General features: G+C 42.3%; 1 protein-coding gene across 3 annotated transcripts in view; it reads left to right on the forward strand.

Moving 5' to 3' along the window:
* Window positions 1–1,119: 1,119 nt before the first annotated feature.
* The window catches only part of znf710a (zinc finger protein 710a), a 43,294-nt gene continuing 28,667 nt past the window's right edge, over window positions 1,120–15,746 (forward strand). For 2 of the 3 annotated variants that reach the window (XM_085968839.1, XM_085968838.1), the window contains exons 1-2: window positions 1,120–1,716; window positions 13,012–14,476. In XM_085968839.1, coding sequence (XP_085824965.1) covers window positions 13,052–14,476 — 1,425 coding nt within the window. In that variant the 5' untranslated portion in view covers window positions 1,120–1,716; window positions 13,012–13,051. The remainder of the gene's footprint in view (window positions 1,717–13,011; window positions 14,477–15,746) is intronic. The other variant, XM_085968836.1, reaches the window with a different exon arrangement.

Genomic DNA, 15,746 nt, shown 5'->3' on the forward strand with positions numbered 1-15,746 from the left:
AGATACAAATCTTTGGAGGTGGCAGAACAAGTTAATGAAGCTGTGAAAATAGAATATGGGATCCTTGTCTTTATAGAGGCATAGAGGACAAAAGCAAAGAAGTGATGGTAAACCTTTATAAATCACTGGTTAGATCTCAGTTAGAGTATTGCAAATGTATTTATGTGGAGAGGGCATTGTATGGAATAACACAAGCTGTCGGATGAATTAAGGTGTATGTGGTCCCTTGTTATTTTCAGGCTTTTGAGCAGTTCTGGGCACTACACTTTAGAAAGGATGTCAAGGCCTTGGAGAGGGTGCAGAGCAGATTTACCAGAATGGTACAGGGGATGAGGGAATTCAGTTATGTGGAGAGATTAGAGAAACTGAGATTGTTCTCCTCGCGCAAAGAAGGTTATGAGGAGATTTAATAGAGGTGTTCAAAATTATGAGGAGTTTGATAGAGTAGATAGGGAGAAAGTCTTTCCACTGGCAGGAGGGTTGGCAACCAGAGGACACAGAGATTTAAGATACATTGACAAGAAAAGCCAGTGGGGGGGGGGGGGGGGGGGATGGAGATGAGGAAAAATGTTTTTACTCAGTGAGTTGTTGTGATCTGGAATGCACTGCCTGAAAGAGTGGTGGAAGCTGATTCAATAGTAACTTTCAAAAGTTTGCAGATGACCCAAAGCTGGGAAATGTAGTAAACAGTGAGGAGGATAGTAACAGACTTCAGAAGGGAATTGGATAAATACATAAAAAGGGAAAAATTTGCAGGGCTATGGGGAAAGAGCAAGTGAGGAATGGGACTAATTGGAATAGCTCTTTCAAAGAGCCAGCATAGGCAGGATGGGCCGAATGGCCTCCTTTTGTATAAATAATCTTTTACATGGCTTCCTTTTGTGTTGTCTGATTCTATATATACATATATATAACTTTTACACTATTTGTCCAATATATATAATATTCATCCATTGGGCAGTCTGCTATTTGTGGACACGCTCTCTGTCCAGACGGCGACATCCGCAGTGCCAGCCGAACCTGGCTCTCCTCAAGCGCCCGCCCCCGCCGCCAGCTGATTGGTCGCCGACGTCAGCGCCGCCGGCGCCGATTGGACGAGAGGGACTGTCACTAAGCGGCGCGGCCCGACCCGGCCCGCCAGCTTGGGTTGTGGGGCTGAGTGCGAGTCCGAGTGAGGGAGGGAGCGGAGAGAGAGAGTGTGTGAGAGAAAAAAACAATCTATAGCAGCGGCTCGGCCCGCCATGTCAGCGGCTGAGGAGACGCCGGCGGCGGCGGTTGCCGCTCCCCTTGCCTTTTCTCTTTCGGGCCGCGGCGGCGGCGGCCGGGCGGAGCTGAGTTAGCCGGGGAGCGGGCCGCAGGCCTCCGGGGGAGGAGAGGGAAGGGGCTGGGCTGGGCTTACATGAGATCCCGGCTTGTGAGGTGAACCGGTCTGAATAAAATAAAACCCAACCCCCCAGCTGAGGGCAGCACAAAAGGGGGAGGCGGGGTCGGGCCCGGGCTGGGCCCACAGGCCCCGGTCCAGGGTTGGGTGGGTGGAGGGGGGGACCGGCGGCCTGCCGGTGTCTTCATCCCTTTAATCTCACCACCACCACCCCCGCCCCCCAATCTCTCTCCTTCCTTCCTTCCGGCAGACGGTGCGGATCTTTCTCACTGGCTTCATATTAAAGGCGAAGAGGACGGGGTGTTTCCTGCGGCTCGCCCGCCTGCATTGACCAGGTTAGTGCCTTGTTTCCCCCTCCCCACTCTCTCTCTCTCTCACTCTCTCTGTGTGTTGGGCTAGTGGACAGCGGCTGCTTTAAGTTAGGTGGGGAGAGGACAGTTTCCTCCTACTCCTCCTCCTCAACATGTCTTTCACTTCCACATTCCCTCATGCCATAGAGAGAATAAATGGCGTCTCCACACAGAGAGAGAGAGAGAGAGAGAGAAAACTCATCCCAGGAGAGACAGAGCTTTTGGTTTCAAGGGATTGCAGAGGGCCGTGGGGAAAGGAGCCAACTTTCTGAAAACTCCGTAATTGCCAAAGCCAAACATACAAGTGAATGAGAGCAGCCTTTCATCTTTTCATAAAGATGTTTGCATTTTTATTGTCACAATTAATTTCTCTTTGTTAGTTGCCTTCAGATGTAGCTGCCTGTGATGTGTTACTTTAGAAGGAGCCTGGAAAATGTTTTTCTTTTAATTTCTGCTATTTGTGATTAGAATTTTTTTTATCTTCTACATCTCTCTCTCTCCTTTCAGCTTTCTTTTGTGTGCACTGTCTGCAAGCTGTCTGTATTCTCTTTTCAAAGCTTCTCTTCTTTCATTCACTCCCTTTCTGTAGTTCTTTCTCTTTTGTTCCCGTTCTCTTTTCTTTCCCTCTCTCTATTCAGGCTTTCTTTTTTATTTTCCTGAATAATGTTGAGATTTTTGGGATGGGGGAAGGGTTTGTGCTTAAATTGCTGCAGAAACTCAAAAAAGAAAGCTTTCCTGCTTTCATACAAAGCAGATGGGGACCAGAAGAGAGATCTTAAGTGACTTATTTGCATCTACATTGGCTGTAATTTGAATGTTAAAGTACAGTACTTGTTGACAAAAATGATTTTGTCTTGATTTGATAACTGTCTCTAAATCCAGCCACAATACATAAAGAATAAAAATAAAACATATATGTACTCTGAAATCTTGCCCCCGATTGAATCAATACAAATGTCGAGGTATGGTCAGTTGTCTTTAAGACTTGAGAAAGGAACTAAGCCATGTCATTCAAATGTTGGCACTGCTGTGTGAATGGATCAATTGTGGGTATCACTGGCATCCCCTTTTCGAATTTAGTTCAGTTATTTAAATCCAGGAAGCCCCAGAAACTATTTACAGAGCTGAAACAGTTTTTAAAACACTGAGGTGAGTAGAATTGAGAGGATTGGTTGGAATCCTGAGAGAAAGATAGATTACACTTTCTACTGAGTCAGAAGGTTGTGGGTTCAAGTCCCACTCCAGAGACTTGAGTACAAAAATCCAGGCTGACACTCCAGTGCAGTGCTGAGGGAGTGCTGCACTGTCGGAGGTGGCGTCTTTCGGAGGAGATGTTAAACCGAGGCCCCATCTGCCCCCTCAAGTGGATCTAAAAGATCCTATAGCACTATTTCGAAGAAGAGCAGGGGAGATATCCCCGGTGTCCTAGCCAATATTTATCCCTCAATCAGCATCACTAAAATAGATTATCTGGTCATTATCACTTCCTGTTTGTGGGAGCTTGCTGAGCGCAAATTGACTGCCGTGTTTCCTGCATTACAGCAGTGACTACACTTCAAAAAAAGTTCTTTATTGGCTGTAAAGTGCTTTGGGATGTCCGGTGGTCGTGGAAGGTGCTATATAAATGCAAATCTTTTACTGCAGTTTTAAGAAACGCATAAGAAATCATCCCTTTGTATATGAAACATTAATTCAAAAGAATAATTATTTAGTATAATGATTGCAACTTTTATTTTCCTTTTTGAGGAGCCAGATAATATACTTGCTGTAAATGTTTATTTCATTGTTAAATAAATTAATAGTTCAAATCTGAAACAACATTTTTTGTAGATGGAGGAAAAATCCCACGAAGGTGCAGGATAATTCCAGTAGCCAAAGTAACAGGTTTTTCTATTCATTAACATGCCCATGATAGTGAAATTTTACCTAGGTTATTAAAGCTTGTGAAGATATTCAGAAGTTATAGGGAGCTGGGACACATCTAGGGGGGGGAAAAGCTAGAGCGTAAAGGGTAAGAAAGACCCAAAAACATAACCCATGCACAGCATCTAATGGCTAGAGACTGAAAAGAACTTAGCTGATAGGGATACAGATCTGCCAGATGAATTGAATAAAGAAAGTTGGAGATAAATGCTGTAGAAAATTGAATACCATTCTAATTGATTTTTCAGGCTTATTACCTTGGATGTAAACTTTAAATACAGTATTCACAAGATAAATACTTGGCTTCTGGTCCAGCAGTGCCTTGAATTTAAAATCATCTTTGTTTTCAAATCCCTCCATGGCCTTGCCCCATCCTATCTCTGTAACCTCCTCCAGCCCCACAACCAATGTTCCCCCTAATTTTTTTTGATGTGCGGTCCCTTTACCAGGCTGCGTGGCCTATTCACAATTTTGCACACCCATAAAAAAAGCCAGTAAGTGGCCTGTGCGGGACCTCAAGACAGCTGCATGGACGCGCAGCTTAGCGGGAACGTTGCCTACAACCCTCCAAGATCTCTGCGCTCCTCCAATTCTAGCTTCTTGTGCATCCCTGATTTTCATTGATCCACCGTTGGTGGCCGTGCCTTCAGCTGCCTGGGCCCTAAGCTCTGGAATTTCCTCCCTAAACCCCTCGAACACCACCCCTCTCTCCTTTTAAGATGCTCTTTAAAACCTACCTGTTTGACCAAGCTTTTGGTCACCTGTCCTAATATCTCCTCATGTGGCTCGGCGTTAAATTTTGTTTGATAACATTTCTGTGAAGAGCCTTGGGACGTTTTACTACGTTGAAGGCGCTATATAAATGCAAGTTGTTGTCGTCGTCGGTGTTGGCTTTATTTTACTTTTGATAAGTACATCAAACAATAACGTAGGGAAATGTACTATACTGGGAAATTGAGTGAATTGAAGGTTGAGATTATGTATTGATTCTCAAAACTGTTATTTCACTACAAACTAGAACTGGTCTTGGCTGTGATTAAGAACAGTGCAGTGTGAACCATTGCATGTCACGGGGGGATACTCTGAAACCTGTCAAGGCATCCCCAATCGAGAGGCTCCACACTATCTCTTTGCAATCAGAGTGCAATATTGCCCAGAGTATGATCAGCTAAATAATGGATGATGGCCTGTACGTGTCCGAGACTTCGAGATAGGCGAGTTGAGTTAAAGGATGAGATTGCAGATCTATTCATCAAATGGTTCACTGTCCTCCATTCCAAGTCGACAGTACGGATGGAGTCTCGCTCGTCTCTCAGTTGTTGCTACTACTTGAACCACTTGGTGTTTTTTTGTCTTTGTAGCTTTCATAACTTGTTGCGAGCACGTGCTCAGTTTTGCAGTTTACACGTTCGGTTTCCTCATCGGAGTAGCATCTAGTATTTAGTTGCGCTCAAATGTACAACACCTTTTTCTTGAGGGTAAAACTCCCTCGCCCTTGTTCCTTAGGATATTTAACATCTTCTCCCATCTGCAGCAAAACAATGGGCAATCTTCATACAGACCTGCATCAATGTAGCTCTTAAATGGACTACAGGGTAGTTTTATTTAACTTGTAACAGTCACTATTCTGCTATATAACATTTTCCTTTTGGAAATCACTTGTGGATTCTCACTGTGTATACACATTGGTTATAATGTAACCGTTAATTCATTGGTGTAGATGCAGTGGGCGATCAGAAATATGAATATACTGCCTCCTCCAAAAAAAATATTTTAAATATTTATTCTTGGGGCGTAGGGACGACTGGCAAGGCCACATTTCTTAGCTCATCCCTACTAGCCCTGAGAAGGTGGTGATGGGCCACCTTCTTGAATCACTACAGTTCACATTGATGGTGCCCTCACAGTACTGTTGGGCAGGGATTTTGACCCAACAGTGAGGAAGGAATGGCGATGTACGGCTAAGCCTGGGTGTTGTGTGATTTGGAGGATGTTGGTGTTCCCATTACATTTCTATTCATGTCTTTCTTGATGGTAGAGGTTGCAGTGCTGTTGAGCTATTATATGGAGCAAGATTACAGGGTAGTAATCTTATCTCCGGGATTGCGATGGCCATTATAAGTTTCTTGGTTTATTTTAGCTTGTTTGGCATCTGAGCACCCTGCTCCCCAAACAAAATGACTTCCTGTTTAATACTTTTTTTTCAGACAACAGTTGGATTTTCTTAAGTTCTTTCTGTTATGTTCTTTTAGTCAGACAGGAATAAGCAAAGATTGATGTTTACATTTGCAAAGTAAACTAATTTTCTGATTAAGTTGACTTGTCCCTAAATCCAAATGAGTGGAAATAATAGATTCAATAGTGAAGTAAAATACTTTTGATTATATTACAGTGAGTGTCCTGGTGTGGGCTGTTCTCTATACTATTGCTAGAAATATAAACTAGTATTTTGAAATTTGTCTTGGCTGGATTCATAGTTATTTCTTATTAATCCTTGTGTTCACTTCTTTGTTCTTTGCTTTCTCTTACAACTGGAAAAAGTGTCTCATCCCAAAGACTCTGCCTCACTGTAGTAATTAATAGGAAATGCTGCTGGTATTCCAAAGGTCTGTTTAGAGACTTCAACCATTTAATTTTTTCAGCTTGAGATTTTTTTAATTGCCGAAGCTTGCTCAGGGTAACAAACCCTTAATTCCATTGCCATCTCTGCTGGAGTTTAGGCTGATTCCAGAGTGAATCCAGAGTTGGTGTTGTGTAAACATGGATCAAAGTCTCCTGGTAGGCTGCTGCTAAGCAACCGATGTCGTGGCAAAATCTTCAATGGCCAGCACATTGGGCTTAATGTCTGCTGCTTTTTGTAGATGGGGATGGGGCTGGGAGGTGGGTGGGGGGGGGGGGGGCAAAGGCTAGTTTTAAAAGACATTAGCAGAGTGCTACCAAGTACAGGAAACTTTGTTATATCCGGCACCGACGGGACCGAGCTGTTGCCGATCTATCAAAACTGCCGGACATACAAAGTTAATGTTGAAGCATACGGAGGTTTTCATCTCCGTATCTGACAACAACCACTGTTGCTTAGCAACAGCTTGTAAACAGTCGGCCTGTACCTTGGAAGCGTCTCTGTAGCTTAGCAACAGCTTCAGAGAGACTTTCCAGAGCCCGACTGTTGAAAACAAAGCCACGAGAAGGAAAAAAAACCTAACAAAACGGCTCCTGATTTCTGCCGGTAGATCGAGGTTTCCGGACATACAGGAAACTTTGGTTTATCCGGAGGTTGTAACAAGTGTTTCACTAGGTGTGAGTGAGACTAGAAGATGGGGCTAAGCCAGATTGTGCTGAATTCCAACGTTCTAACCAGAGGTTTCCCTCTGGCCTGCTCTATACAAAAACATTTGATCTGTGGGATGGTAAACAAAAAAGAGCAGGAATGGCTGATCTACATTCATATTTGTCTTCTGTCAAATGGTAGGGGAGGGCTGCAATGGGAATGAAGTATAATAGAAAAAATGTCAAACTTTTCCCCTCCATATTTAAAAAAAAAGACATGCACTAATACCCCGCGTTCCATCTTAGACCATTACAGTATGTTAACACAAAGGGCATTTCAGGCTTCATTGATAATTTTACATGTTCAAAATATATTCACGTTAGTGTGGTCTTGATGTATTCCTGCACATGAAAGCTGCACATCAGGTGGTTCCTATAACTTAATGGATGTAGATTTTCGAGAAATAGCATATTTAGCACATCAGTACCTTTTTATATTCTCTGTGAATTTCTTAGAGCCTGACTATAGTCATAACAAAATCCTACCAGGAAGTGTGAGATGTTGAAAAGCAAAATACTGCAGATGCTCAAAATCTGAAACACAACAAAAGGAAAATGCTTGAAATTCTCAACAGGTCAGGTAGCAACTGTGGAGAGAGGAAGGTAGGTTTCATGTTTTAGATCAACAAGAGAGGTGATTGACCTGCGACGTTAACCCTCTCCACAGATGCTGCCTGACCTCCTGAGTGCTTCGGGAGTTCGATGTTGGGGGTGTTATGAGAAATGTAGTGAGGTAAATCCACAAAATGTACAACATCAGGGGGAGGAGCCGCTACACTTTTTTTTAAACAGGAAGCTGAATAGAAATTTATTTTGGCCTTGAAATTACATACTTGTGTGAAATTCCTTCTTGGTATTTCAAGAGGCGCTAACCCATCTAAAGTAAACAAGTTTGATGCTTCTGTTAAAATAGTGGAGAGAGAATGCCATACCCCACGCATTGAGTAATTTAAAGGCCTTCATTTCCCCAATCCTGAAAAGAAAACTGCAAGTTTTTGAAAAGTGAAATATGTTTGATGTGGTTGGAATAGTTTTCCATTTCTAGGACAATGTACTGTAACCCCATCAGCTACAAATTTTATGTAATAATCATGAGATTGCTGTATTTTCTCATGTACAGTATTGGAAATTTCACAACTTTTCCGATGTGTAGTTGACTTTTTTTTAAAGCGTATCATTGCTGACCAGTTTTAATGCAATAGTTTAATTGGCCAATTAAACATCACTCTTCAACCCTAGAGTGTTATTAAAGTTAGTGTTCAAAATGTCTTCTCTGAAATGCCACTATGTAGATTTTTACCTGAATGGGAAATACTTACCCCAAGGTCAGTGCCAGACTACTTGGAGAAAATTATTTATTACAGGTAAGAGTTTTAAATCTAAAATGGAATAGGTTTGCTCGAGTGATTTGAAGTCAAGGTTGTATCTCCCCCTTGTTAGAATTGGTTCACTTAGAAAATGATTGAAGTTTAAAAAAAAAATCTGCGTATTTCTACTTGAGCAAATAAAAATCAATAGTGCGTGATTATTAATTTACAACTGATCCCACTGAGAATGACAGAGTGGAGGTGCTCCCTTTAGTTATGCTGTACCACAGTACGTTTGATTTAGAATTGGTATCCTTTCTACATAGCCTGTATTTTTGTTGCTTCAGTCTGTTCCCTCAGGCGCTGCAGTTAAGTTACCATCACTTTCTGTGTGTGTTGAATTTACATAAGTGTTTCCATTACAGTAAGTAGACTCTGATTGCTGGTCATTAAGCAAGTGGATATTCAGCTATAATGAATACTGCATTTTGAGTGCAGAACTATTCTATTTGAATGTGAATTGACAGTACTAACAGTTCATACTAGCTGTCTTTTAAAACTAATGTAAACTTAAAAAAAAAAAAAATCTTTTTATGGTGTCTCCAGCACCTTTTTATCCTGTGAGGCTACCTGTTAAAGGCGTTTGGAGGTAGAGGAAAATACAAGGCTATGGGGAGAACAGGGCAGTACGATTAGTTTTGGATTGCTTTAGCAAAGTGCCGACAGAGGCACAATGTGTCAGATGGACTCCTTCTGTATTGTAAACTGCCTATGGTTCTCCCTTTCCCTTTTTTGGGGGGGGGGGGTGATCTCTTTCATTCTGAAGTGAAACATATATTGGTTTCTTAATGCCTTCATACACCCAACTGTAAACTGACCGCCTTGCCTTGAATTCATTTGTTGCAAGGTACAGGCTGTCAGTAAGGTTGCTGTCATGTCTTGTCACTGTTCCTTATCTTGAAAAATTGCAGAGACTGTCATAGTTGCTTCTTTTTCATTGTATGGACTGAAAATCCATACTCGTACAGCATATCTGTTGCTTGTACTTTTTCAGAAATGCTGTTCTATTAATCAGCTCCACTGCAGTCATATTCTAGCTTAGCATAAATATTCTTTTGTAACCTATTAATAACAGACTTCTCCAAATTTGTATTAGTATTCCTAATGTATCTGTTAAGCATGTGTCATGAATATACATGCAGTAATAAGTCTGTAGTCTGCTACAAACCAAAGTGCGTTGTATCAAACGTTCTAATGAACTGAAAGTTCGCCCCTGTCACCAGTGATGTATGAACTTTCTGGGGGTATGTAAAAGGAAGTGGAAGTTCAGAAGCGCTTCCTGTTAGATTTCCATTTATACGTCAGTGTGGAACGAAGTGTCGAGACTTTTTTGGAACTATGCTGACGTGTACCTTTTTGTTTTAAAAAGAAACTCCAAATGTACCATCTGGTATCAAAAGTTTACATGAAGATGCAGTGCCTTGAAATTCTCTACCTATTTTTGGCATGAAGGTCTCCGGTTTAATCGCCAGCCTATGCTGAGCTAGCACTAGCTGATGTCAGCTAGGACAAGAATAGGGGCACTACATTTTCCTTTTGTTTCCTCCAACAACCAGCTGGAGTTCCTGCTCCTGATTGCTGTCCAAAGGTCTACACACGGGAAAGGTAAGGACACAATTGGATTTGGCCGTGATGTTTCCCACAGTGAAATAGCCAGCCAGCATTCACTGTTGCAGCTGATTGGTGAAGAATGGCCACTAGGTTTGATGCCAAAAGGTGTGTAGCACCTGGAGACTCTTGCCAGCAAGGAATCGAGGCTTTCGAGAGAGGGCAGGTGGAAAAACTGCAAAGGGGGTGGGGGGAAAAAGAGAGATTGAGTAGACTAGGCCTATATTCCCTAGAGTTTAGAAGAATGAGAGGTGATCTCATTGAAACATATAAAATTCTTACAGGGCTTGACAGTGTAGATGCAGGGAGGATGTTTCCCCTGGCTGGGGAGTCTAGAACCAGGGGTCACAGTCTCAGAATAAGGGGTCGGCCATTTAGGACTGAGATGAGATATTTCTTCACTCGGAGGGTGGTGAATCTTTGGAATTCTCTACCCCCAGAGGGCTGTGGAGGCTCAGTCGTTGAGTATATTCAAGACAGAGATCGATAGATTTTTGAATATTAAGGGAATCAAGGGATATGGGGATAGTGCAGGAAAGTGGAGATGAGGTAGAAGATCAGCCATGATCTTATTGAATGGCGGAGCAGGATTGAGGGGCCGAATGGCCGACTCCTGCTCCTATTTCTTATGTTCTTGTGTAAAGAAGTCTCCTACATTGCCCCCTTCTACACACCCCCTCAAAAAAAAAAGCTTCCCTGTATCATTGGGGATATTCTGGTTTTTGTAGCAAAGGTACAATCAATCCTTCAAGATTGGTTTGTATTCTCTGTATGCTGATCTCTACTCTTGAATTCTTGTCAATTGGTTACAACTAAGAAAATAAACATACAAATTGTGTCTGATTGACATTAACCCCCGATGGAAGAAGGTGGAATTTTTCTCTTTCTGTACCTATTGGGGGAGGGCTGCAATCTTGTAGCCAATATGGAACACGGCGTGCTGCATTGATTCTAGGTTTTTATTTCTGGTTTGATAAAACCACACTTCCCTTTAACTTTTCCTCCCACCTTCTCCTTCCCCTTTTCCTCATTTCTTCCCCCCCCCCCCCCCCTCCCCTGTCTACACCTGTTTTTATTTAGCCTATAGGTTGGGATTCCAAATCTTTCTAGTATTGGATCCATTAAGAAACTGTTGTAAATGGTGTTCTGTCTTTCTTCAGCTGGAGGCTAGTTTGCTGCAGAACTGTCAGTTTTTGTTGATTTCTGAAGTGAAATGCTTCACTTTGTACTTCATACTGTGTGGTGCACGGGCTACCAGTATTAGTCGAGCATGCAGTATTGGACAGTTCTGTGCTACAGTTGTGTGACTACACGATTCCAGAGCTGCTTCATTTTGATTATATTTTTATACCCGAGTATTTCTTGATTCTCTTCTGAATTGTGCTCTTTCACATTGGTATGTTCATGTACGCTTGTGGGTGAAGCATTAGTAATGAATAGTAAGCAAAATGTTCCTGTTGTAGTTTTAAAATTACATGCCACATGAAATTGAAGTGTCGAACAAAGGTTTCTTTTTTAAAGGACATTTAATCCTTTAACTTGAAGACTGTGAAGTGGGAATGAGCGAGATGATCTTAGTCGGGGTGGAAGTAGGGTATCTGTTATGTTTTTTCGCCTTTCCTAATGGAGCTTGTTTTTGTTCATGTCCCCCCCCCCCCCCCCAAAATTTAATGGCCCAGTTTTCTCCATGTTAATACTTTCTGATTTCTGTATCAGCTGTGGCTCAGTGGGTAGCGCACTCGCCTCTGAGGCAGAAGGCTGTGGGTCGCACGCCAGAGATGGGAACACAAAAATCTAGGCTGACACTCCAGTGCAGTGCTGAGGGAGTGCTGCACTGTCAGAGGTGCCATCTTGCAGATGAGATGTTAAACCGAGGGCCCCGCCTGCTCACTCAGGTGGACGTAAAAGATCGCATGGCAACTATTTTGAGGAAGAGCAGGGGAGTTATCCCCGGTGCCAATATTTATCCCTCGACATCACTAAAACAGATTATCTGGTCATTATCACATTGCTGTTTGTGGGACCTTGCTGTGTGCAAATTGGCTGCCGCGTTTCCTACATTGCAACAGTGACTGCACTTCAAAAGTACTTCATTGGCAGTAAAGCGCTTTGGGACGTCCTGAGGTCGTGAAAGGCGCTATATAAATGCAAGTCTTTCTTTACAATCAAGTTGGTATTCTGGTTTATGCTTTAGAAAATTCAAAGTCCAGAAAGCAAACTATCACAGATCTAGAAGGAGAAAAATGTGAATCGCAGATTTAAAATTAATATTTGGTCTGGGGTACCCAAATCGGTTTTATATATTCACTTTGGGATCCTATGGGAAAGCAGGGTCCTAAGGGGCTATTCCTGGGAACAGTGGGCAAAACACTAGGTTAATTCCTCCAATTTTCGTGAGTGCACAGGATGCTCTAATGTCCAGCAGAAAAAGCAGATAAGACCATCATTGTATGTAATGGATAGTGCCTCTTTGACACTACACATATCTGTACTCTGTATGGGTACAAATGGGACTTCAACATAAAACCTTCTGATGCAGAGGCAAGTACATCACTAACTGAAAGATAATGGAAAATTATACTTTAGATCCCATGTCTAAATTGCATCTCCAATCCTGTTTTGGGAGCTGGAGCATTTCGTGGTGGTCTTTATAGGGACCACATGCCAGATACATCAACTGTGTAACTTCAGTATAATTACTTAGTCTTGATAACAATTTCAGAAACTTGCATTATAAAATGCATAACTAGCACTTAACTGGAAAATTGAGAGACTTGTACACTTAATTCTGTTGTCTCAATTGTTTTCTGTACACTTTGGGCCCTATGTGATTGATGCTCTAGTTTGCATAAAATATTTTTTTATTGGAAAATGTATAGTTTTAATTGTGCAGTGTATATTTTAGAATAAAACAAAGGAACTCTATTTTACTATTCCTGAATATAATATTAAAATCAATTTAATAACAGCAAATTGTTACATTAGGCCTTTAAAAAAAAAAAAAAAAATTTTTTTTATAAATTGACTTTTGGCTATATTTCTGTAACTTTTTCAGATATCTCTTTGGGGAACGGTTGGTAATGCATTGAAAAGTCATGGATCACCTTGTAAATACTGGAACTCAAACCGATCCTGTTGTGATACTATCCTTTGCGCAAGCAGTTACTTTGGGTCTTGTTAGTCAGAATGGTCCTTTTAACTTTCCATTCCGAGAGAATGGGATTTATCATATGCCAGATACATCAATTAATAAGAATACTGTACTTGAACACATGACAACAGAGCAAAGCCCCGGACTGGATGAGATCCACACGTCCGACTGTTATGAACAACAAGATGATGACAGTTTAGAGGTGGAGAATGGCTTTGTACCTTTTGAAAGGCAGGCGAGGAGGAGGAAAAGGCAGCCCGTGAAACTAGTACACGCTGAAAAAAATGATGAGAATTGTAAGGAAGAAACTGTCGAGGTGGAGTACGATGCAGAGAATCAGTCCAATAGCATTCTGTCCAATAGTGTTCTGTACAGAAATGGAATAAAAATGATTGACATAAGTAACTTCAAAAGGAAACAAATGCATCGCCCTCTTCGTGAAAGGACTCTAGATGTTCAGACTGTTGCCTTTCCTCCAAACTATAAGGAAAACCTCCACTGTAATTCTGCCGATCAGCAGGAGAAGCTTGGAACTGAAGGGGAAAAACTAATGAGCGGCTATTTTGAAACAAATAAATCGCCGACTTTAGGCCAAATGGAAGAACAATTTCAAGAAGAGTCGGTGACTGAGGCGAACCGTAACTTTGTGTGGCAAGGCCAAGTGGCATATGAAGCAGAGATGTCTGTTCCTCAGCAGGACGATCGAAGCAGAAGAGCTCAAATAGATCGGTTGGATATTAATGTACAGATTGATGACTCCTATTGCATCGACGTTGGGGAAGGGCAGAAACGATGGCAGTGTCGGTTGTGTGAAAAATCGTACACTTCCAAATATAACTTGGTCACTCACATATTGGGCCACAGTGGCATTAAGCCTCATGAATGTCAACATTGTCACAAGCTTTTTAAGCAGCCAAGTCATTTACAGATGCACCTTCTTACTCACGAAGGCATTCGACCGCACAAGTGCGAGGTATGTGACAAAGCCTTCACGCAGACAAGCCACCTTAAACGGCACATGTTACTGCACACTGACATCAAACCGTACAGCTGCAGAGTCTGTGGCCGTGGCTTTGCCTATCCCAGTGAGCTGAAGGCCCACGAAGCAAAGCATGAAAATGGCAGATGTCATGTTTGTATTGAATGTGGCTTGGATTTTGTGACCCTCATTCAGCTAAAGAGACACCTTGTTGCACATCAAGGCCCCACCCCGTATGAATGCACAGAGTGCAACAAAACTTTCAGTTACCGAAGTCAGCTCCAGAACCACATGATGAAACATCAGAATATCCGCCCGTATGTCTGCACTGAATGTGGAATGGAATTTACCCAGCCTCATCACCTGAAGCAGCATTCGCTTACTCACAAGGTAAGACCACTCAACTGTTCTGTTTGTAAATCGTAGTTGCTATCGAAGCGATTCCTGTCGGTAGAGATTTGCAGAAACCTTGGGAACAAAAATGAAGATGGATGAACTTTAAAAGCCATTCTTGCTGTTCATTGTAGTATAGCTGTCTTTTTTTCCTAATCTAGCTGACTACCTTTTAGAGATGGTGCAAGCTCGCTCCTCATTGATTCAAGCTTGAATTGTTTCCACAATGTAGAGGATTTAATATTACTTCAGCCAGTTGGGAATGGTTGGCTGTTTAAATGGCATCAAAGTAGCTTTAAAGCAGATTTGCCAATTTGATGGCTGAACATTTCTTCAGCATGAGAACAAATAGGCCAACCACAATACCAGAGCACAATGACACTGCAGAAATGGAACTGCATAGATTTTGGTCCTGCTAGTTAATGCCATATTTAGTAATCACAGAATCACAGAAACCCCACAGTGCAGATAGAGGCCATTTCGGCCTATCGAGCCTGCACCGACACATATCCCACCCGATCCCCGTAACCCCTACACCAACACACATCCCACCCTATCCCCGTAACCCCACGTATTTAATCACGCTGACTCAGTAAAAGCTTGAAATACTATTAAATTAATTTGGTTATAACTTCTGGGGTTTTTTCAAATTGGTTCTATGTGGCGGAACTAAACCTAGCACTTGCATACCAAGGACCGCCTAATCCCGTATATAATTGTGACCCAGAGCTGTGAGGGAAGATACAGTAGAATTTTATATTAAGCTTCTTCCTTTACTTGTACTGCTTTTACTGTGTGCAGTAACCTTAAAAAGACTCCCAATATGTGGATATTTAAATTCTTACTCCTCTTCCCCAATATTCCCTCTTATTTTTTATTGGTACACGGTCTCTAAGTGGCGGCGTGGCCCATTCACATTTTTGCGGATGTGCAGTTTCTCCCATATAAAAGCCGGTGAGCGGTCGATCTCCAGACCCTGCTGCGTGGCCACGCAGCTTAGCGGGAACGCTGCTCTTCCATCCCACCCCACTATGCTATAATAAGCAAAGTTAGGTTTTGGTTCCCTTGCCTGTGGAACTGTATTCCAGCACGAGTCAGTCATCTCAAGGGGTCAGGAGCAGGAACAATAAGGGGGGGGAGGGGTGGGAAAATATAACCAGGCCATCAAATCTAACTGCCGCCACCCTGCTTCTCTTGGTTGTGATGTAATTAAAGTATCTTTAAACAGGATCTCCCATCTCTTTTTCTGCTCTTCTCATTCTTGAAC

Source organism: Somniosus microcephalus, chromosome 27, assembly GCF_052327205.1.
Source record: "Somniosus microcephalus isolate GS21.2 chromosome 27, FLI_Smic_1.0, whole genome shotgun sequence".
Lineage (NCBI taxonomy): Eukaryota > Metazoa > Chordata > Chondrichthyes > Squaliformes > Somniosidae > Somniosus > Somniosus microcephalus.